The sequence below is a fragment of the Pan paniscus genome, chromosome 11 (genome assembly GCF_029289425.2).
Source record: "Pan paniscus chromosome 11, NHGRI_mPanPan1-v2.0_pri, whole genome shotgun sequence".
In the NCBI taxonomy this organism is placed as follows: Eukaryota; Metazoa; Chordata; class Mammalia; order Primates; family Hominidae; genus Pan; species Pan paniscus.
Genome location: NC_073260.2, coordinates 29,997,934 through 30,022,286, shown reverse-complemented (window position 1 = coordinate 30,022,286; position 24,353 = coordinate 29,997,934). Strand labels below are relative to the sequence as shown.

General features: G+C 44.5%; 1 protein-coding gene across 4 annotated transcripts in view; it reads right to left on the bottom strand.

Moving 5' to 3' along the window:
- Window positions 1-24,353, bottom strand: part of PTPN3 (protein tyrosine phosphatase non-receptor type 3) — a 122,776-nt gene that overhangs the window by 9,483 nt on the left and 88,940 nt on the right. For all 4 annotated transcript variants that reach the window (XM_034967947.3, XM_034967948.3, XM_008963274.4 and 1 more), the window contains 6 exons: window positions 23,431-23,487; window positions 21,570-21,726; window positions 19,556-19,716; window positions 6,255-6,345; window positions 5,922-5,983; window positions 4,018-4,164 (listed from right to left, as the gene is read on the bottom strand). In XM_034967947.3, the coding sequence (XP_034823838.2) occupies window positions 4,018-4,164; window positions 5,922-5,983; window positions 6,255-6,345; window positions 19,556-19,716; window positions 21,570-21,726; window positions 23,431-23,487 (675 nt within the window). The remainder of the gene's footprint in view (window positions 1-4,017; window positions 4,165-5,921; window positions 5,984-6,254; window positions 6,346-19,555; window positions 19,717-21,569; window positions 21,727-23,430; window positions 23,488-24,353) is intronic.

Genomic DNA, 24,353 nt, shown 5'->3' with positions numbered 1-24,353 from the left:
CAGTTCAATTTGGATCTGGAAAAACTGGTGGTGTAGTGGAAAGAACAAGTCTGTGGAGATCCTGAGTTTCAACCCTGGTTAATAAATTCTACTAAACATATTTGGTTAGTGATCTTGGGCAAATTACTTAACTTCTTTGGGCCTCAGTCTCCACATTAATGCTGCTGCAGCGAGGGGCGATGATTCTGAAGCTTCATATCTTCAGAACAGTAGATGCTAAGCACTGAATGGTGCCTTTCATGAACATGGCTTTACCTTGGCTTCAAAACAACCCTATGAGGTAGGTACTATGATTGTCTCTGTTTTGCATATGAGTAAACTGAGGCTCAGAGAATGAATCAATGTGTGTCAGATCACAGAGAGAGGAACTGGGGCAGAGCTGGAATGTCACAACAGGCCTGTGAACCCTTAGCCAGGCTGGTAATACTCTGGAATGACAAGAAAATGCACCTTCTTAGGGCTGTGGTTAAATTACACAGTAACATATGCAAAGCTGAGCATATAAGAGAAGAAGCACTTCTGGAGAAGTTGTCAATGGACAACGAAGATCACTGAAGCTAGGAGGCTGGCAACATGCTGCTGGGGACGAGACCCTGGGCAGATGCTGCCAGAAGAACTCAGAATGCTCTGTCCTCAGGGATTCACAAGCCTGAGTGGGGCCTGTTTCTCATTTCCAGTCCCCAGATGTGGTTTCGAGAAGAGGCTTCAGGAAGGGAAAGCTGACCAGGGAGATGGTTTCTGAAAGGATGTGTCTTTCTGGACCAGAGGAAACAAGCCACAAGCTGGGTGGAAGACAAGCCATATGCCTGCTGTGAGTCCTGCTCTACTAAATGCATGATATGGGTGAACACAAATGGGACATACTGAAAATTTCAGCTCTCAGAGAAAGGGATAAACCTGCTCACTTGGAGTGACCGACTCCTAATCCAGAAGAACTGGTGGGTAGTGATGAAGATGAGACAGGAACTTAGGGATAAAGGGCTCGGGTCATCTGGTCACCCAAGGGTTTGTAACAGGAGAGGGAGGAAATATGCACCCTGGATTTCAGAAGAACAGGTTTCTAATGATGGATAACATGCCAAAGAAGGAGAGAGAGCACTATCTCAGGAAGATGGACCAGATAGGGTTTAGTGGGAGTCATGGGCCAAATTTAGAAGGCTTCATGGTGAAAAGCTTGCTTTCTTGTTCACTTAGTTAATAAACATCCCTGAGGATGCAGAGATGAATGAGACACGATGTGGCACTGTCCTCAAGGTGCTCTCGAATCGGTGTTGGGGGAATGTGGTGAAAAGAAAAGAAAGAGGGAAGTCAGAGACACAGGCGGCTCACACAGGAGGAGGAGGTAATGTCCTGGAGAGAGGGGATGGAGATCTCAGTATTGAAGGACGAGGGTCTTCATCAGGTTGGCAAGGCAAGGATGGATCATTCAGGCAGAGGGAATGGGACACACATGGTCAAGAGGTAAAGAGGCACATGATGTACCCAGGGAACGACAGACAGTACAATACACCTGCACAGAAGGTACCAATCTCAAGGTGAGACTTTACGTGGTGCACCTGAGAAGCCACCAGAGGGTTTGAGCAGGGAAATGACAGGACCAGGCAACCCTCTGGAAAGGTATCGCTGAAAGCTGTGCCAAGGGATGGACAAGACGGGGGCTGGGGGAGCCTCTAGGCCAGGAAGCCACTAACGAGGCTGCTGCTGCTGCTCCTGGAAGAGAAATGCAAAAGCTCTGAGAGAAGGTGAGGGTTTGGGGGACAGAGAGGGGAGACTGGCAGCGGCAGACTGTGGTGAGTGGATGTGGGAAGTGAAGAGAAGGGAGGGGTAAGATCGATTCCCCTCCAGGTGACTGGGCAGATGGGTGCCACTGGCCAGACTGGTGAGCTCAGGGCGTGGACCACCTGGGTGCAGGTGCATGGCTGACAGCTTCAGCTTCAGGCACTTTGTATGTGAGGACACTCAGGTAGATGTGTCCTATCAACAAATGAGCAGATGGGTCTGGGTTCAGGAGGTGGAAGGAATCAGTGCCTAGATCCATTTGCTGAACCAACCAGAGGGCCTGATGAAGCCTGACTCAGAGATCAGTTCTCTGCCGAAGAGCCTCGTTGCCTAAGTGTGCATTTCACCAAACAGTGTGTTTAACAGATAACAAGAGCAAGGGGGATTATAGAGCTTTGTGCTGCCTCAAACCTCTTCCTGTCACCTCACATGATCCTCATGGCAACCCAGGGGCTCCTAATGTTGCCCAGAGCAGCAAACCTATCTGCCTCTGGCCCTGTGAGACAAGGAGGCCAGGATCCTGACTCACTATGCCACGTGGAGCACCCACTACTGGATGAGGCAGCCAGTCCAGGGTAGCTCATTCTTAATTCTCAAAACAATCCCAAAAGACAGGCATTACCACCTCCTTTCTAGTGATGAGGAAACTGAGGCTTAGAGCCCTGTGCAAGGTTAAACAGTGGAAAGCGGTGGTGCCAGAACTCAAACGCCTCCTCTGACCCCAAAGCCCCTACCTCTGACCACCAGTGGGCCAGGAAGAGTACCTGCATTATTCACGTGTAGTAGCAAAAAATGATATTTCTCTCCAAAAGAAACATCTCTGATGGAAAGTGAGGGAGAATAACTTATTCAATTGCAATGTTTCTAAGAAGAAACCCATGAGCCTCAAGGGAGAGCACAAAGAAAAACATTTTGGGTGGGAATTTAAAAAGGGAGAAATCAAGTATCTCGTGGGGAAGTGTCCTACTGACCGCTGGGGATATGAGGCTTCAAAGAAGGCTCTCTCTGCACTTGCAGACCTGAGAGTAGCACAGCGAGGCTGGGGAGTGGGGGTGGACTCCAGCCAGCTGCACACCTGCTGGGAGTCCCACTCTACTAAATGCATGGTATAGGAGAAAACAAATGGGAGATGCTGAAAGTTTCATCTCTCAGAGAAAGGGGCAAAGCTGCTGCCTGGAGTGATGGACTCCTAATCTGGAAGAACTGGTGGGTGGTGACGCGGACGGGTTAGGGCCTTCAGGATAAAGGGCTGAGGTCATCCTGTCATCCAAGAGTTTGCAACAGAAGAGGGAGGCAACATGCACCCTGGATTTCAGAAGAACAGGTTTCCACCAATGGATAAACAGGGGAGGTTAAGTTCCGGGGCCAGAGATAGTGAAGGGAATGCTAGACCTCAGAGGAGATGGGAATCTCTAATGCAGGAAACTGACAAAGCAGCTGGAATAGCTTCAGTGAGAAACAAAGGGCTGGGAAACAAACCCTCCAGGTCACAATGGAGACCTCAAATGAGCTCAGGTGCAGAGTGGACATCAACAAAAAAGAGGGGCTGTCAGCAGCACGGAGCTGGCGGACAGCAGCCATAGGAGTGGCTGGAGGAAGCTGAGGTCTCCTAGATCACAGAAAGGGCCTTTTCTCCCAAGCTGGAAAAAGCAGAATGAGGGAAAGAAGGGGGCTGCTATCCAGGGCAACCAACCCTTAGGGTTATCAGCCCTAAGACAAGAGACCATTGCTGGGCGGTGGGGCTCCCTTTTCTCTGAGGAGAAGAATGACCTTCCTGCTGAAAAGGCAGAGTCAACTTTACAGGGAAGAGAAGGGCAGACAGACAAGACAGGGACAGCGCTGAGCTGCCCAGATGGATTCTATGGAAAATGGCACAGTGATGTAATTTCTCCTTTTTACAAAGGCCACTGTTAACCTGGCACACACATTGCTCTTTCAGGACCAGCACTTGTCCTGAATGGGCAAGGCCACGTCACTGCAGGGGTTTTGGGGCACATGAAGTAAGGCTAGGGGAAGTGCCTTCTGGCTTGTTGTAATGGATCCAAGCTGGGACTGGGGAGGAGGAGGGCTGAGCTTCCCGTCACTAGGGGTGTCTATTGGTTGCTCTGTAGAGGAGACTTAGGGTCACATACGGGCTGGACCAGGAGACGCTGAAGACCCTTCTCAGCGCTGAGATTCATGTTACATAGAGTAGGGTGTGACACTGCACACATCTGAATTAGAAATCAAGCTACTTACCCGCCCTCGTTCTGTGAGAGTCGTCAACATGACAATGAGTGACAACTTCTGATCCCAGACAACCTGCCAAAACTGTGCACAGGTATGCGGCAGGGGCCCCTGAGTGGCGATGTACTTGTTCACAAGGTTAGCAGCAGGAATTTCCATCTGGTAAGAAATTGGTAAAGTATTAGAATCTGTTGCTGCCCCAGGGTGCACAGGGAACTGGATTTTAAACTCTTCTACTTGCTAATTGATATTGCACCAGAAAAATTATCTCTTTATCAATTCACAGCCAATAAGGAAAATCAAACAAGTTATTTCTAAAATATCTTCTTGAAAAATATCTGACAACCACCAGCATTAGATCTTTAAGATAAAAGTGTGTGGTACTCAGTAGGCAAAAATCAGAAATCTATCTGTGAGATGGCAGAAGAGTTTAAATGACTTTCATTGCTCTATCCTAAATATAATCAATATTGGCTATCTGCATTTTCAGCCGTATGTACCAATCCTACCCCTAAGTCTTTCCCTATGCAGGGTTTTCTATCAAAATCTATTTACGTTTATTTAAAGCATAAACCGTACAGGTTTACACCACCAATTCCTGTTGCACTTTGCTTTCTGCATGGCTTCCAATGCTTGTATCATGAAGTTGGTCAATCTTGACATTAAATGTTGAAATGTTTTGAAATGAATGTTTCAGGTAGAAATATTCCTGCTCCATGTTTCCTTTTTGCCCTCTGGACTGAGTCCTTTTGATGAAAGAACACTCAGAACCTGCTAAGCTTTGGGCTGGCACTGGGATTCACTCACTCTCAGGTGAGCAAGGTAAAGGAAGGCTTCTAATTCATGGTTTGGCTGGTGCTTGGATAAATGGCTTCCTCAGTCCTGGGATTATATGAAAAGACCGGTCTTTATGGTATTGCTGCCCCTAATGTTTCTGATGCTCTGCTTTTAAGACACCGGGAATGTTGAAGTGAGGGTCAATGAATCCCATAGATGCTTTGGAACAGGTGGAATCACTGATGAGACCAGTTTTTATTAGGGCATTTCTTGACACTTTGCTATAACTTGAGAACTTAATCTGAGAAATCATCTGTCTATTTAGGAGTTGGCAGACCACGTATCGCCTGAAGGCCAAATCTGTGTGCCACCTTGCAAGCTAAGAGCGGCTTTTAATCTTTTTAAGTGGTTACATTTCAAATGCAAAGATCACATATTACTATCTGGTTGGCTACAGAAAGTCTGACCCCAGGTTCAGATAGCATTAGGAGATATACCTAATGCTAAATGACGAGTTAATGGGTGCAGCACACCAGCATGGCACATGTATACATAGGTAACTAACCTGCACATTGTGCACATGTACCCTAAAACTTAAAGTATAATAATAATTTAAAAAAAAAAAAAAAAGAAGGAAGTCTAGAGAGGCCAAGTAAGTTGCCCAAGACGCGTTTTTAGAGGGAAAATAAGTGCTTTTCCCATAACATGTGAAACATTCCACTTTTTCTTTTTGGCTTATATGTACAGAGGAGGTTTTATTTTTCTCATTTTTTTTTAAGGCAGGATGACACTCATTACATGGAGAGAAACAGACAGTTTCATCACTGGCAAAAACAAACACCTGAATGGAAGCCACTCAGTACAGGAGCATGTGGACGATGGAATTAGAAACACAGAACAAGTTTGGTCCCATTGTCTGTTAGCTTTGTGACTTTTCAAATGATTTTAACTCTCCAAACCTTAGTTTTCTCCTCTGTAAAATGAGACTATTCTGCCTGCCCTCCCATGGCTGTTGTGGTGCTGAAATGCGGTGGTGAACGGGAAAGCACTGTGTCAACTGCAAAGCCCCACACAGGCCCTCATCATTGTTGCGACAGTGGTGAATGTGCTCTTTAGCATCATCCAGATTCCTAACTTACATTCACGTAACTTGCATTAATATAATCTTCATTTCCCTGCAATAATACCCGGGTGGTGTCATCTGCGGGGAAGAGAAAAATTTACCGATTATTCCGAGCATTATTTTTATCATACCAAGTAAACCAGAGTTCAGTTCCCAGCCCCATCTGCAGCTCTGCCTCATTAGCATAAACACTATTCCCCAACTGTTCCGAGTCTGAAATGGCTGCAATAAAGACGGTGGTGTTTACAGACACACTGAAAATCGTTCCAGAATACCAGACAATCTGTTTTAAAAAGGGAAACATTATCTCAGTGTAGGGGGGAACGAGGCATTCATGCCGGATACTCACAAGGCAGCACATCTTTATATCGGTTTTTGTCCAAATTTTGAGGCAGCTTTGCAAACGTGATGGCCAAACCTGGCTTTTTTCTGTAGAGTTGCTATGTGAGAAATAGAGAAAAAAGCAAGCATTGCAAAAATCAGATGAAGAAAGTGTGAAAACATACTTTATCATTCACAGTACCAAAATCTTAACATTTTAAAGTGATTATGTGTTATATACTAAAAGAAAATCTTCCCAGTAAGAAATTCTACAGTTCCATGAGAAACTGACTAAACTCTTTAATAATTTTTTTTTTTAATTTGAAAAAATGCCATAGGAAGGGTCTGGGTCTCAGGTAATGGAGCATGGTAAGTGAAACCTTGTCTTTATGACAACTATTTGACAAGAGCTAAAAGCAACTAGATGTGGGGGAGGGGGGGAAGAATTCTGGCTCAAAATTAAATGGAAATCATCTAAATTAATCTAGAATCATTTCCCTTCAGTTCAATGTAGTGAACCACACCCTTCAAGAACGAGAGCATTTCATTCATCATTTCAGAAGTCTATTTCCATAGGAAAAACATTTATCCCAATATATAGTAAATTTCATTTACAGAGGTACTTCCCTACACATGTAATCCCTACGAAAAATCTCAAACAACACAATCTTTGCATATCTAAAGTCATGTATTAGACATGTTTGTACGGTATCTGATGTGATTTTCACAACAGCCCTGTAAGAGATATTAATTGTATTCTTATTTTGCAAGTTCAATGCTTTGTTCGAGATCACAAACAAGAACTCAGATCTGACTCCAAGGCTTATGTTTTCTTTTCTATATGACTGTTTTTTCCCTTTAATCCTTTCTCACCAGTGGTTTTTATTAACTCTATGGGAATTTAAAAACACAGTTTTTTCAGTGTTGGAAGTGATTTTTTTTTTGCGGAAAATTTGGGAAATTCAGACTAATATAAAGAAAAAAATTATCAGCAATTTCACAACTCTGAGATGAGCTTTTTGTATATTTTCTCCAGCTTATTTTTTCTGTGCCTACATGAACACAAATGAACAGAAACACATATATGTAAACACATAATACATTTATATACTATGTTTTTAAAAGCAAAAAATGAGACTGAACAACATACTGGCACTTTTTTTTCTCTTCCTGAGACAGGGTCTCTCTTTGTTGCCCAGGCTGGAGTGCAGTGACGTGATCTTGGCTCACTGTAACGTCCACCTCCCAGGTTCAAGCGATTCTCGTGCCTCAGCCTTCCGAGTAGCTGGGACTACAGGTGTGCATCACCATGCCTGGCTAATTTTTGTATTTTTAGTACAGACAGGGTTTGCTCATGCTGGCCAGGCTGGTCTCAAACTCCTGACCTCAACCGATCTGCCCGCCTGGACCTCCCAAAGTGCTGGGATTACAGGCATGAGTCACCGCACCCGGCTATACTGGCACTTCTTATGCTATGTTCTACTCAACCTAAGTGTCCTAAAAGAAGATAGTAAATATTCCTTAGAAAAAGTTTCAAAGTCAAGACATTTGGAAAATATTTATTTTATGTTCTATGAATCTCTAACAAGACAAGTCCTGCAATGCATAATGCATACATTTGTTAAATTCTGATCAGCTAAACATATCTGAAGCTAATTTGGCCGTGGAAAATCTCAGCATCTAATGGAGTATTCTGGGAAATAACTACCCTAATTTTCAAGCTGCTTTCTCCTACTTATTATATAGTATCTATTTCCCCATGTCATTAAATATTATTTACACATATGATCTTTAATGGCTCAATAATCTAGTTTACTATAATTTGTATTAACTTTTATCTTACTTTTTCATTAGGCTGTTTTGAAATTTTTTTTTACTCAAACTTCTAAGAAAAGAATTACTATACCAAATAATATTTTTAATGGTTTTTTTTTTTCTTTTTCTTTTTTTTTTTTTTTGAGATGGAGCTTCACTCTTTCACCCAGGCTGGAGTGAAGTGGTGCGATCTCGGCTCACTGTAACCTCCATCCCCTGGGGTTCAAGCGATTCTCCTGCCTCAGTCTCCCGAGTAGCTGGGATTATAGGTATCCATCACCACACCTGGTTAATTTTTGTATTTTTAGTAGAGACGGGGTTTCATCATGTTGGCCAGGCTGGTCTTGAACTCCTGACCTCAGGTGATCCACACACCTCGGCCTCTGAAATTGCTAGGATTTTTGAGTTTCGATACATATAACCAAGTTGCCCTACAGGGATGTATGATAAATTCACCAAATTGTGGCCAACATCCTTAATAAAGATGTGTTTGCAGTTTGAATAGGGAGGGTAAAAAGGATTTTTCCCTCTATGTTTTTGCAAATTGTATTGTTTTGTAAACTGGCTTCTGTTAGTCTGTTTTTTCTCTTACTAAATAAATAAATTACACAGAACTCCCCAGAAGATAATTAACATGGAGAGTTTGGGTCATAATAATGGTGCTGTATCTTATACATTTGCCAAATGTCTAGAATTTCCAAACACTCCAAGAGCTCAGCTACTCACCACCTTTACAGTTTCAGTTCATAACCATCAGGCAGCTGAACAACTTCTTAAATAACTGCAGTCTCTAATAAACTCTGTGAGTTCATTTTAGGAATAAACTAATGATTTATTAGAGGTTTTGGGTTGACTCTGGCAGAAGGCAGGCACCTAAGTTAAATTTACCTAAACGGCATTTTAGTTCTAACTGATTAAGTGAATATAATCAACAATTAAGTGAATATACAATTAAGTGAACATAGTAAAGCTAACCTGGTGGGAAAAAGAGATTTTTTTTCAAACAATGAAAGTGTAAATAAAATCAACTTGAGGTGGTCTAGCAGAAAAGCACAGCTACAGAAAAAGGCTTTAATTACCATAAGACTTTAAATGTATCTCAGCAGTAATGATCTGTTGATAAATTTGTAAAGTACTAAGATTAATCCTACTAAGATAAATCATATATTAAAAAGTGTTATGGCAGTGTTTACATTTTTTTTTTTTTTGAGACATGTTGCCCAGGCTGGGCTGCAGTGGTGCGATCTCAGCTCACTGCAACCTCTGCCTCCAAGGCTCATGTGGTTCTCATGCCTCAGCCTCCTGAGTAGTTGGGACTACAGGCACGTGCCACCACATCCGGCTAATTTTTGTATTTTTAGTAGAGACGGTCTCGCCATGTTGGGCAGGCTGGTCTCAAACTCCTGACCTCAAGTGATCCACCTGCCTCGGCCTCCCTAAGTGCTGGGATTACAGGCGTGAGCCACCACACCAGACCAGGCAGTGTTTAAAATTTTTTAAATGTGCATACTCTGGGCTTTATCCAACAGAAATACATAAAGATACATGTCACGGAAGTTTCTCTGCAGCAAAATATTTATTCTCAGAAAACCAGATGCAGCCTGGATACTCCCCAAAGGTGAAGAAATGTTGACTTAAATGATAGTACGGTCTTACCAGAAAATTCTGTGCAAGTAATAAGAATACGACAGACCAAAAGTACAGATTTAGAAGGATATCTATTAAATACAAGGTATTGAATAATTTATACAATGATGATCATATAGTAGCAACACACAGTGTATGTAATGTGTAAAGACACAATCTTGTGTGTGTATACATGTGTATATGATAAATCTGCATGAGCACTGGAACAAGTATGGAAGGATACATAAAAAATTGTTGTTTGTAAATTATAACAAAGAGGAAGAAACTGGCCGGGCGTGGCAGCTCACGCCTGTAATCCCAGCACTTTGGGAGGCTGAGGCGGGCAGATTACGAGGTCAGGAGATTGAGACCCTCCAGGCTAACATGGTGAAACCCCGTCTCTACTAAAAATACAAAAAAATTAGCTGGGCGTGGCAGCAGGCGCCTGTAGTCCCAGCTACTTGGGAGGCTGAGGCAGGAGAATGGCGTGAACCAGGGAGGCAGAGCTTGCAGTGAGCCGAGATCGCGCCACTGCACTCCAGGCTGGGCAACAGAGCGAGACTCCATCTCGATAAAAAAAAAAAAAGTGGAGGGAAGAAACTGAAGGGGATAGGAGTCAGGAGACTATTTTACTCTGGTTATTTCTGAATTATCTGAATTATGGCAATGAGAATTGTTATTTTTAAATTCAGATGACTAAAGTGAGAAAAAGAAATACAACAAAAGAAATCTATTTATAAAATTAAAAAGCACAAAATTTTTACAAAAAGCTAGGTGGACAAATCAAAGTTAAGGTTGTTTTGGCCTTTGGAAAGTTTGACAACACACTCATATTTATGTCTGCAAAGGCTAACACTGAATAGGACTGAAGCAACTTAGTAGAAACAGAATTTAAACATTTAGTTTCCTAAGTGTTAAGAGTTGGTTTTCGGCTGGGCACAGTGGCTCATGCCTGTAATCCCAGCACTTTGGGAGGCTGAGGTGGGCAGATAGCTTAAGCTCAGGAGTTTGAGACCAGGCTGTGTAACATGGTGAAACCCCATCTCTACTAAAAATATAAAAATTAGCCAAGTGTGGTGGCACATGCCTGTAGTCACAGCTACTTGGGAGGCTGAGGTGGGAGGATTGCTTGAGCCTGCGAGGTGGAGGTTGCAGTGAGCCAATATCGTGCCACTGCACTCCATCCTGGGAGACAGAGGAAGACCCTGTCTGTGTGTGTCTGTCTGTGTGTCTGTCTCTCTCTCTCTCTATATATGTATATATATTTTTTCAAGTTCCTAATTTTTTTTTTTTTTTTTTTGAGACAGAATCTTACTCTGTTACCTAGGCTGGAATGCAATGGTGTGATCTCGGCTCACTGCAACCTCCACCTCCTGGGTTAAAGTGATTCTCCTGCCTCAGCCTCCCGTGTAGCTGGAATCTGATACAGGCGTGTGCCACCATGCCCAGCTAATTTTAGTATTTTTAGTACAGACTGGTTTTCACCATGTTGCCTAAGCTGGTCTTGAACTTCTGCACTCAAGCAAGCCACCCGTCTTGGCCTCCCAAGGTGCTGGGATTACAGCCGTGAGCCACTGCGCCTGGCCTCAAGTTCCTAAAATTTATCGACTCTTCTCCAGGCCCTGTGGGCTGCTTGGCAGTCTGGTTATGAAACACTGCTCTGAGAAGGGGGAGGGACAGAGTGGAAAGTGAGTGTAGGAATCACAGGTATGTCTTTCTGGAAGGGTCAGGGATGGAACGGAATGAGTTAAGGCTTTGTGATATTGGCCAGAGTATGAGACATGGCTTTTAAGAGAACCTTCACTCTTTTTTCATTTTCCAATTCATTGGAAAAACAACAATTTGCTTTGGTTATTCCTGGGCTGAAGGAGTGTGAGGGAGACAACAGCTCCTGGCTGCAGATCCCTTAGATTCTGTCCTAGAATGGGAGTCACCAGGAGGCTGAGAGGCAGGGTCACAGGGATACAAAATGACAAAACCACTGAATTTTATGAAAAATTATTAATTTTTATGTCCTAAAATGCTTTGTTCTCATTCTATCAGAGTATAGTTATAAGAAGCTCTGAAGCTAACGGTAAATTATAAAAAGTTCGGCTAAGAGGGGTTGCTAAGGAACAACTGTATTGAAATTACAGTATCAATATCACCAGCTCTGGCCTCCAAAGACAAAAAATTTGAATGGTGGGAGCAGATGCTCTCCAGTGTGGTAGGGGTGCAATGGATGGTTTTTTGGCTTAAATATTTCTTCTTAGAACAAGTCACCTACTATAATATTAGAGAAGGCATCAGGTGACTCTAATCTCCTCACTCAACCAAAGGTGTGCAGCCTACTCACATCCCTCAGGTGAGAGCTTCACACACCCAACTGGCTCTAACCAGAGGATGCTGGCAAGGCCCAGCAAGTGGAAGCAAGCACTCCGTCAACTCTATGAACAGAAAAAGGGGAATTCCTGAAGGCTGAGAACCCAAGAAGGGGGAAGAAAAAGGGAAAAGGACAGGAAAAAAAAGGGGGACCGGGAATCAAGGAAACCATGGGTAAGGAGACAGCAAAGGCCAGAAGCAGACTGCCTTTCATGCCCTCCACAAAAACCCAGAGTCGACTCCAAGGAACCAAGTTTCAAAATGGCTGTTTGCTGTATCAGCCACTACGGCATTATCTTTATGGGGGCAGGAATCTCATTTGTTCACTACCACAAACCCCAGGCCAGCATTGTGCCTGGCACATAGTAGGTGCTCAATAAAAATTTGTAGAGTCAAGGAATAATGGGATCTGCTGCTTTCAAAAATGAGTGCCAACCATGTGAATAAAGCATGCCCAAGAGAATTTCAAAGCAATTTCAGCTTTCTTAGACATAGTGCCCTATAACTAAGCTGAGGGTAACCCATTTTTCCCAAAGAGCCCACCCCAAGAGGTTGTTTTAGTACCACTTGGTAGACAAATTAACAGTTCACTACTCAGGGGTAGCTCACCCACACTAGGACATCCCTTTTCCTTTGTATCTGACCCAGCCAGAGGGCAAGAGAAACCATCTAGCGGGGTCTTGGAGCCTCTACCTACCTTCCCAGAAAGGTTTGCTGAATTGAAATCGTTGCTAGTAATTTTGGGACCTTCCATAGTGCCCCTTTCCAGGCACAGTCCCAGATGCAGATTCTACTGCTGGCAAACCTAACAAGTATTCTTGCAGGGGCCCTTTCAGACAGACACACAACAATAAGTTATGGCAGCACTTCCTTTAGGTGGGTCGCTGGCACTTGAAATGTAAAGGCTGCACACACGGTCATTCCAAAGCCCCCAGTTTGCTCCGTGTATCCCAGATACACATTATACTGATGATGTTTTCTTTCCTTAAAAAACAAACAAACAAACAAAAACAACAAACTATTTGGAAAACCGTTTTTAAAAATGCAATCTTTTGGGCCGGGCATGGTGGCTGATGCCTGTAATCCCAGCACTTTGTGGAGCCAAGGTGGGCAGATCCCTTGAGGCCAAGAGTTCTAGACTAACTTGGCCAACATGGTGAAACCCCATCTCTACTTAAAATACAAAAATTAGCTGGGCATGGTGGCGCATGCCTGTAATCCTAGCTACTGAGGAAGCCAAGGCACGAGAATCACTTGAATCACTTGAACGTGGGAGGCAGAGGCTGCAGTGAGCCAAGATCACACACTGCTGCACTCCTGCCTGGGCCACAGAATGAGACTCGGTCTAAAGGGCTCTAATCTTGAAGATACAATTGCTCTCATTAATTTCTACAGGTGTCAATTTAAACCTCTTATAAAGTTTTCAGCTACCTCTGCCCTTCCAAATGCACCTTTTATAATTATCACAGGAGCCAGTGAGTCACTTGTTTTGACATTAATGGCTATCTTCTATAATGGGCAATGTAGGAGTAAGTAAAGTAAAAACAGGGGCCAGAAGAACAAAGATGGTTTCTGGTTTTGGTGAAGATGGTGGATGCTGAAGTGGAGGGGCCGGGTATCTGAGTTTGACATGACCTTTGGTGGTCTTTTGTAGCCACTGCTGTAATCCATCAACTGGGGGATGCAGGCATTCTCTTGTGGTGTTCCTCATTTTCGAGCTCTTAACTAACAGTGGGCAAGGAGGCAGGGAAGCTGTGAGTCACCTGGTCACTGGATGAAAATGGACGCTGGGATCCTTTGTTGCTGGGAAGCTGGTTCTCAAATAAAGGACAGGTTAGCATCATCACTTAGCTTTTATCCAGGAAAGTCTATACCAAATGCAGATCCTGTCCTTTGCTTAAATGGACACTTCAACTCAGGGAACATGTAGATTAATCTCCAAGTTTTTCTTAGGAACAAACAAAAACAAGAGCTTCCTGGAAGTGGTAATTTTGGGGTCAGTGTGAACCCCAATTCTGCTCCTTTACATAAGAGAAAGAGGAACACCCTACCTTGGCTACACAAAGAGTATTTAGGCAGTTTGGGGCCAATCAAAAATACCACCAAACTGCTCCCATTGATGTAGGTCATACAGTGTGGCTACCAAAGGGAATGGCTAATGTTGGAGGATAGGGTGAGGGCTGGGTACACTCAGCAATGGCGAGTTGCCGACAATAAGTTAAAATTTTATTTACTTTTTTGAGACAAGGTCTTGCTCTGTTGCAGCCCAGGCTGGAGTACGGTGGTATGACCATGGCTCACTGAAGCCTCAACCTCCGAGGCTAGAGCAATCGTCCCGCCTCAGCCTCCCAAAGTGTTGGTATTACAGGCATGAGCAACTATGCCTAGCCTAGATATTTAACATATATTCTAATTGTGGCTCTATCTCTGACTAGTTGTGTGCCACTGGGCAAGTCCCTCAGCCTCTCTGATTTTCGTTTTCTCCATCTGTAAAAGGGTGATCCTCATCATGCTGGCCATATCGATTTCACAGTACTGTTGTGAGAGTTAACAGAGACAACATATGTGCACCACACTTGCTAGGTTCCAAAGTGCTCTAGAAATGCTAATTATTAAGTGTGATTTTATGACAGCTGGGACCAAATGCTTTCTGGAACACACTTGTGATTGTTTACTGAAAGCCACAGGAGGGACTTTTTTTTCATAAAGGGAATTCCCTTTATGGAAAAAAAAAAAATGCTCCAAAGCAAGCGCTGATAGAAACCAGCTCTCGCAGAAGGGAATTAAGGCTACCCCAGGGCAGGTCTTTCGTGCCATGGAGTGGGTGGTGTGGACACCTGCGGTGGGCCCTGCTGGGGAACAGCCCCTTCCTCTTCCTACTCCTGTCCAGTGTACACCCCCATCAGCCAGGACGCCCACCTGCCAACCACACTGGAGGAGGTAGAGAACCGGAACACCAGGACTAGACGACCCAGAGCTCCAAACCCAGCACAACACAGTTACCATTTTTTTTTTTTTTTTTTTTTTTTTAGCTGTTATCCTGGCTGGAATGCATTGGAGCCAACACGGCTCACTGCAGCCTCAACTTCCCAGGCTCAAGTGATCCTCTCACCTCAATCTCCCGAGTAGCTGGGACCACAGGTGTGTGCCACCACGGCTGGCTAATTTTTTTATGTTTAGTAGAGATGAGGTCTTGTTATGTTGCCCAGGTTGGTCTCAAACTCCTGGCCTCAAGTGATCCCCCTGTTTTGGCCTCCCAAGGTACTGGGATTAGAGGCATGAGCCCTCATGTCCGGCCTGTGACCACTTCTTAGGCAGACATTGGGCATGTTCTACAGACTCTTGGAGCCTCCCTTTATTTATAAATAATAACAGCTATTACTTTTTACGGCACTTTGACCACATACCAGACAACACATTAAGTATTTATCTCATCTAACTCTTAAATGAACTCACAAGATACCCAATTTATATATGGGCAAACAGAGGCCACAGAGAGGTTAGGGGACATGCCTAAGGCCACACAGTAAGTGAGGGTAGAGCCAGGATTTAAAATCTGTCTGGCTCCGTGTAGGGAGACAGCCTCTCAGATATTTTCTAGCTCAGATGTTCTATTATTCTAATAACAACTCTCACACATCAACAGCATTTTGTAGTTTTCAAAGGTTATTTCAGAGTGGCTAAGAACCACCTCTTGAGTTGGCCAGGCTGGGTTCCAATCAGCCTTTGACATTTACTGTGAGACCTGGAAGAGGTCACTTAACCTGTCCAAGACTGTGTTCCCTCATGCCTACAGCTGGGATAATGACAGCATCTATATAGGGCTCTTATAAGAATTACCTAAGGTGATATCCTTTAAAGCCTGTGGCACATAGTAAGTGCTCATGAAAGCTTCCCTTTCCTACTAGTTTCCCATTTTATCTGGTTTCCTTTTCTATGCCTCTCCTCTGGCTGCTCTGTAAGACACCATTCTCGCACCTGTAACAGTGGTTTTCACATGACGGTCTGTTTAGCCTAGGGCTCCCTGGGGGCCAGTGAAGGAAGACTGAAGAGGCTGGGCTTTGAGGACCCTACTGGCTCCATCACAGGTCACAGAGCAGACCTGCTTTCATCTGTTCTGTATTTTGGAATTCTGCAAATGATTTTATTAAAAAGAAGGGTTTCCTACTTAAATATCCTACTTGAGGAACTGTATAGACAAAAATGAAGGAAACGTGTACACACTAAAACGCAACCCTAAAATGTATACGTTCTCTGTTTCTTATGCTATCATCCCACCATACCCTCCAAAGACAAACCCTCGGATGCACAGCAGTGGTTCCGGTTGGGTCTTCACCTCCTCTTCTCTGGAACAGCGTGTGCATCAAAACAGGTGCTGATCTTGTTAAAAGTATCAGTATCTAGGTCCCATCCTGGTGCTGCCAATCCAGTAGCTGTGGGCGGGGCCTTGATTTAATAAACTCCCCAGGTGATCTCCATACAAGTGGTTGGAGGGTCACCCTCTGAGAAACACAGGTAGGGGACAGGGTGGGTATTTATCTCTAATGCCTTTGACAACTTTTTAAAAAGTTGAACACTTTTCAAGGGAAATCACCTGTGGGATTCCCATATGTAAAACACACCTCAAATTGGAGCCACCTGCGTGAAGGAGGTTTCACGAACACCGAAAACACCAGCCTTTGGCTTTTCCTCAGTGAGAGCCCACAGCGCCTCCTTGTGGACTATCTGATAAACTGGAACCAGTTCTGGCGGGGCTGAAGGACGGTGGTCACCTAGAGGCATTGCCCAGGATGTGCACTGCGCTGTCCACCCAGGTAGGCCTGTCTCTTTATGCTACCTGATACCCCATGAGCTTTGTCTGCATTTGGGCTGAGATTTTCCTGGAATATGCTCCCCCCACACACTTAATCCTAATCACCCCTTTATTAATCCCACACATCTCACTCCAGGGATCTCCTGGAGTCCCCTCACCTCCAGTTGCTGCAGAACATACATTCTGTATAATAACATCTTACCCTGTCTTGGTCTTCAGCTGTTTCTGGGACACATGATGTACCTCCTAAAATACACTAAAATTAGACTGTAAACTCCTTGGGGCCAGAAACTCCCCTCTCCTTCCCTCATCAGGTTCCTGATCCAGGGGAAATACCCAAGACACACTCGCTAAATCAACAAACAAACGACTTCTCACTGCCTTTCCTGTCCTCTCTAATACCAAAAAACTGATATGCACTGTGACTGGCTCTTAAGTTCTTCCTTGTTTCGATTTTGGAGTGTGTGAAAATATGAATGAGTTTTACTGCTCAAAGTGTGAACTTCTTTGAAAGGCAAGGCCAGAGAAGATAACCTCTACATTTCCTTTTTTTTTTTATTTTTATTTTTTGTGAGATGGAGTCTTGCTCTGTCACCTAGGCTGATCTTGTCTCACCGCAACCTCCGCCTCCTGGGTTCAAGTGATTCCCCTGCCTCAGCCTCCCAAGTAGCTAGGATTACAGGTGCCCGCCACCCCGCCCGGCTGATTTTTGTATTTTTAATAGAGACAGGGTTTCACCATGTTGGCCAGGCTGGTCTTGAACTCCTGACCTCAGGTGATCCACTCGCCTCGGCCTCCTTAAGTGCTGGGATTATAGGCGTGAGCCACTGCACCCAGCCTACATTTTCTTCTTTTTAACCAAAAGTGTGAACAGCCTCCTGTAGGCCACTGAAAAAAAGGGCTATTTCCCTTTGTAGAATACTCAGTAATATATCTATTAGTTCTACTCAAGTAATTATAGTTACTACCCTTTTATCCAGACTTCATTTGCATAAGGTACATAATTTTTGTTTTATATTATGTCAAGATGATTAATTAAAAATTTTAAATGGCTGGGTGCAGTGGCTCATGCCTGTAATCCTAGCACTTTGGGGGGCTGAGGCAGGTGGCTTGCTTCAGCCCAGGAGTTTGAGACCAGCCTGGGCAACATGGCAAAACTGCATCTCTACAAAAGAATAATAAAAAACAAATTAGCCAGGAGTGGTGGTGCATGCCTGTAGTCCCAGCTACTCAGGAGGCTGAGGTGGGAGGATCACTTGAGCTTGGGAGGTAGAGGCTGAAGTGAGCCAAGATGGCACCACTGCACTCCAACCTGGGTGACAGAGGCCCTGTCTCTAAATAAATAAATATATTAATTAAGTAATTCCCTGTTGATTGTTTTGGCGGGGAAGTCAGTCACCTTTACTTTTTGGCTTGTGGATTTTTGCTTTCTACTGCTGTTCAATGCACATTGCTTTAATGTGTTTTCACATGCATCATAAAATCAATCTTTCACTCAAAGCTCTCTGCTTTGCATTCCTTCATTTTCAACATTCCTATTACTCATGCCTTCCTGAATTACTCTGCAGTCACACACATTTCACAAATGTCCGAGGTTTGCTTCTTTTTCCTTTATGTGGTTTTCTAATAAATAATGCATTGTTGATTTCTGTTCTTGAGTCCCATGTGAGACTCTCTTCCTGAATTTATGAACCCAGACTGTTGTTATTTCTAATGATGATCTATTTTCTTTTGTTGACCTATTTTATGCTTTTTGGTGTTATTTCTTTTATTACAGGAATTACTCTGTTTTCTTCTACTTTTAAATAAATTTGGGAGATGGGCTGGGTGTGGTGGCTCACACCCAGCGTAATTTCAGCGTTTTGGAAGGCCGAGGCGGGAGGATGGCTTGGGTCCAGGAGTTCATGACTGGCCTGGGCAACATAGTGAGACCCTGTCTCTATTTTAAACAACAACAACAACATATTTAAAAAATAAAAATAAGAAAATAAATTTGGAAGATGAACACATTCTATTTTAATTCTGTAAGTGATCAGTAAAACTGGCTTAAAAGCTGAGTTTCCTTTGGTTCCCTTTTGTTTTATAAAAAATGTCTGTGTGTACCTTTGTCAACAGCCTGAATCCTATGAATCACAGGTTCCCCTGGGGAAGATGGGGGTTTGAGTTTGGTTTCTTACTTGTGTTTATAGGGTTCTGGGCAACTTGGGAGGGCGAGACACTATGCCCTCATGGGATAACACTAATTGCTCCAAATTCCAGCTCATGGCTGGGGGTGGTCAGAGAGCTGGTTCCTTCACCCACAGCCACCTCTCCACTGCCTTCCACTGCTGGGAGTTTTGAGCTTTTGTGTTGGCAGTTAAATACACTCAGAGTCCCTCCTCCTCAGTTTCTGGCATGTTTCTCCATGACTACCAAATGTTACTAGAATAAGAGGGTGAGACAGAGTTCAGCGAGGGTGGCCACCCTGATCCCTGCTTGCTGCTCCGAGCCTGAGAAGGGGGCTGCCTGCTGTGCCCTGTTATCCACGACAAGCACAGGCCTCGCCCTGTCAGTCCTCAGAGACTCAGTTGACTGTTTTTGGTTTGTGAAACACACAATCATCTCGACCAAGGAAACGAGGGCTTGTGTCTCTGCCTCATTTCCTCCACTGCTCAGAGGCAGGGGCAGCCCAATAGACGACACGGCAGTGGGATTCAGCCTCCAGAGGGTCTTACCTCAAACTGGATCAGCACCGTCCCGCTTTCGAGGCCCTTCTTTAGCTGTGCCATGGATCCCTCCAAAGTGTCCCCACCCTCCGGACACATGGGGAAAATGGCTTCGGGGAAAAGCTGGTTCAGTTCATCTTCAGACTTGAAGTCAGCAAATGAGCGGACAGCTGTAACGTACAAGACAGTGCATCTGACTTGTGTAGCAATACTCAGGTTTATCAGTCTCCCTCAAACAAATCACACCTATGACACCTGAATGCAGATGGTTCAAAACATCTTATTAAATGATTAAGCTACATGGTAATCACTTTCACCAAAGATACTACTTCTAGGTGAATGATTCAATATGTGTTAATTACATAAAATAACATACTAATCTTCCTGGTTAGTTTTAAATAATGGTGTTTAGCACTCAGAGGCTTTTGTCAAAGGTAAAGAAAAGAGAAAGAATGTTATTTAAAAAAGCATATTGTCTCTGCTTGCTCTTTCTGACCGGGTTATTCTTCTACCCAACCCGACTCCCCTTTCTTTCTCAGGTTTTTTCATTTACTTCCCTAAAATGGGCATTTCCTCAGGCATGAGGGTGAGGTCCCAAGCTTTCCCTGTGACACCATCATTCCTGAGAGCTCAATCTCTAATTCAGGGCCGTTTCTATGTGGGAGGCTCCCACGTAAATATCGTAGTCCTAGCATCTCTTTTGTGCTTCAGCCTTACCTCTTTAGTGCACGTTTTCCCTTCATGTTAAATTCAATACAGGTGAAAGCAAAGCTAGGACCACCCCCCCACAACTCCCAACCTTGCACAGGTGGGGATCCGGAGAGATCTGGTAAGGCCTCACGGAGGAGGTGGGGTCAGAGCTGGTCCTGGTGGCTCTGGACTGAGAGTTGTAGTGGGAGCAGAGCCGAGGCAGGAGCACAGCACTATGGAGTGTCAGCCAAACGTGTGAGGCAGGCAGAGACGCAGGGCTTTGCAGACACAACCTTCATTTACCTTCAGTATTTTACAGCTGTGCACGGTGTTCAAGGAACTTGACGTATTATTTTATAACAACAACTATAAAGACAACAGTGTGATGCTCAGTAGAGGCTGTCCTTCAAACCTCTGCTCCCATCAGGCAGCAATGCGGGTACTTTCCAGTCTAAGTGCCATTGATTGATTGATTGATTGAGATGGAGTCTCGCTCTGTCACCCAGGCTGGAGTGTAGTGGCACAGTCTTAGCTCACTGCAACATCCACTTCCTGGGTTCAAGCGATTCTCCTGCCTCAGCCTCCTGAGTAGCTGGGACTATATCCACATGGCACCACGCCTGGCTATTGTATTTTTAGTAGAGATGAGGTTTTACCATGTTGGTCAAGCTGGTCTTGAACTCCTGACCTCAAGTGATACACCCACCTTGGCCTTCCAAAGTGCTGGGATTACAGGTGTGAGCCACTGTGCCCGGCCCCAAGTGCCATTTAATCTTCACAGCAACCCTGTGAAGTCGGGACCACTGCTGTCCTCCTCCACACCTGAGCCAGCTGAACCACAGACTGGTTATGTAACCCCTGCAAGGTCCCCCAGCCCGCAGAGGCAGAGTGAGGAATCACCCGAGACAGTCAGACCCTGCTCTCCTCACTGCCTCCCCGACAAAATCAAACACGCACGAATAAAATATCACCCGATCCTTTAAGAAGGGGCTGAAAATGCAAATGTCTGCAGAGTCATGCCACTTAGAGAGTGCGTGACGTGGGCTGCACTGGGCCTGGGAGGAATTGGGAGCTGGGGGCTCATGTCCTGTATAAAGGGGCTGCAGGGGCACTGTCTCCCCCCAGAAGACTGGCCACATGGGGACAGGCCTCCTGGGGGCAGATCTTCACATTTTTCAAGTGAGAAGCCAAACATTCGGTTATTACCTGAAGATTCTTGATTTTCAAATGTTGGCTACAAACTCAACATTTTCAAGAGCAGATAAAGGGCTGGAGCAGGCGCGGCTTGGCTAGGACAGCGTCCCTATGGCTCCTCCCCCCAGGTGGCCATTACCTCTCCTCCTGATCACCAGGGCCAGCTCCCGTGAGTGGGACTCCCGGCTGGCTTTGATGAACATCACCACTTGGTCATGCGTGTGTTCTGAGATGTCCCGGCCATTGATTAACACGATTTGATCCCCTTCGTTCAGCTTAGGAATGCAGGTGTCCGCCTGGGTGGTGGGGAAAAGCGAGTTTCTCCTGTTACCATAACACAGTCCTTGGGGGAAGAACGCTGACTCGCTCTGCTCCCAGACACCTGGGACCATGATCAAGTTTGCCTTCTCTCCCTCGGGTAGTACTGTCATTATTTGTATAATGCATCCACTGCTATGTGGACATGGTAGATGGTTGTAAGATATAAAGAAGTACTGCTCAGAATATAAGTTATGAAACATTTCAGAATAAGGATATAAAAACTGCTGAAGCCATTTCTCCGTGGTAGTCAACCTTCACTTATTATAATATAACTATACCATTTCCAGCCTTTTGTTTCCTAGATGTACTGTTAGGAAATGATTTGCCAGCTAGAGGTGAGTATTTATCTGTCTTGCAAAGGTGAAAGCTTTTGTAAGCTTCACAACAGAGGCAAAAACCATTATGGAGAGAAGCAATGAATTGAACAGCACAGGAAAGAAAGCCTTCTGAATTTACAGAAACTGTAAACAGTAACAAAAGTTAAATGACAAGAGCTTAAGGACTACCTCAGAGTAAAATCCCAACGTGGTTCACTGTAAGGAGGCACAGTGACTCCTACTGCTTTAGAAAAGCAGATGATTAAAAGGTAACTATGGAGCCAGGTGAGGTGGGACACACCTGTGGTCTCAGCGACTTGGGAGGCTGAGGCAGGAGGATCGCTTGAGCCTAGTTTGAGGCTGCAGTGATCATACCACTGCATTCCAGCCTGGGTGACAGAGCAAGAGCGAGACCCTGTCTCTTAAAAAAGAAAAAAAAGGTTAACTATGGAAAGTGATGAACATGTTAATTTGTTTGACTGCAGTACTATATGTATAACAAGACATCATGTTGTACACCTTGAGTATGCACAATAAAAAAATTAAAGGAAAAAATTACTTGATATTATTTTAAAAACAATAAAATAAATTTATTTTATTTTTGAGACAGAGTCTCACTCTGTCGCTCAGGCTGGAGTACAGCGGCGTGATCTCAGCTCACTGCAACCTCTGCCTCCTGGGTTCAAGGAATTCTCCTGCCTCAGCCTCCTGAGTAGCTGGGATCACACCTGTGTGCCACCACACCCAGATAATTTTTGTATTTTTTGTAGAGACGGGGTTTCACCCTGTTGGCCAGGCAGGTTGGTCTCAAACTCCTGGCCTCAAGTGATTCACCCTCCTCGGCCTCCCAAAGTGCTGGGATTACAGGTGTGAGCCACTATGCCTGGCCTAAAAACAATAAAATAAATTTGAAAGAAAAACAAAGCAAATGCTCTTCTTAGGAGGCCTACACAGATGACAAAAGGGGCACTGGTGGAAAGATGGTGAGAAGAGGCACAGGGCCCACGTGCCCACTTAGAGCGAGCAGAACAGCAGACTGCCTAAGTTTCCTTCTCTTGAAAAGGACTTCTCAAAATTGAATGCACACTAACCACTCAAGGCTCTTGTTAAAAATGCAGATTCCGGTTCAGCAGGCCTAAGCTGAGGCCAGAGATGCTGCATTTCTAATGAGGTCCCAGGTAACACGGGTGCTATGGCTTCAAAGACCACACTGAGCCGCAAGGTTATAGAAAACATGGTGATGTATATCTAAGCACATTCTTTGCTCTGGCAAAAAAAGAAACAGGACTCAGAAACAGAAACCTGTTAGAATTAGGGGGAAACAAACAAACACGAGGAATAACATGGAATGTATTTACTTACAGGTGACTCTGGGTTTATCCTTGATACCACAAGAGGCATCTTTTGATCCACTCCTCCCTGTAAACATTTTAAAATAAAAACAAAAAAAAGTTTTTTAAGTTAAACAAACAAACAAACAAAAAAACGAGTAGCTCACAGCATCAACAACATGGAGGTACCAATAAATGTGAGTCTTTGGTACAGGGAGGCTTCAAACTTCACTATGACTGATTCGAATCACACGTCATTTCAGAAATATGGAACAAATTCCTGACCCCTCTGGATCCAGCGGGCTGACCAGGACTCTGTTCAGAAGCCTCCCTCTGCCATCCCCACAGTCCATGAACTAACAGATACACTCAGAGAGAAGCTCCTCCTTAAAAACGCAGACGCCCCCAGGAGAGGGACTCCACAGCATGTCTTCCAGTGCTGCTAGAACAAACCTGCACGTTGTGCACATGTAGCCTAGAACTTATAATAATTAAAAAAAAAAAAAAAATATATATATATATATATATATATATATATATATATATGGGCTTTCAGCAGAGGCGAGCGAGGCCTGGGAAGGGGGCACACCCTGTGAGCGCATCTGGCCTGTGGGCACTGGTCCTCAACACAGCTGCTGGGGCAGATGAGGCTGTGCACGATGGCAGCTGGGGGGTAGGCGACCACCTGCCCTCACTTTGTCCTAGAGTAGGGGTGAGTAAACGTTTTCTGTAAAGGGCCAGAGAGGCTTTGTGGGAGTGAGGGCTCTGATTCAACTGCTCAACTCTGCAGTCATTAACCCACCAGTAAACAAATGGCTGTGGCTGTTACCAAAAAAACTAGTTACAGAAACAGATGGGATTTGGCCTGTGGGTTTAGTTTGCAGATCCTGCTTAAAGGTGCCTGGAGGAGAGTGGTGGCCCTGCAGGTTGAACTTGAATTGTTTTTCTCTTATC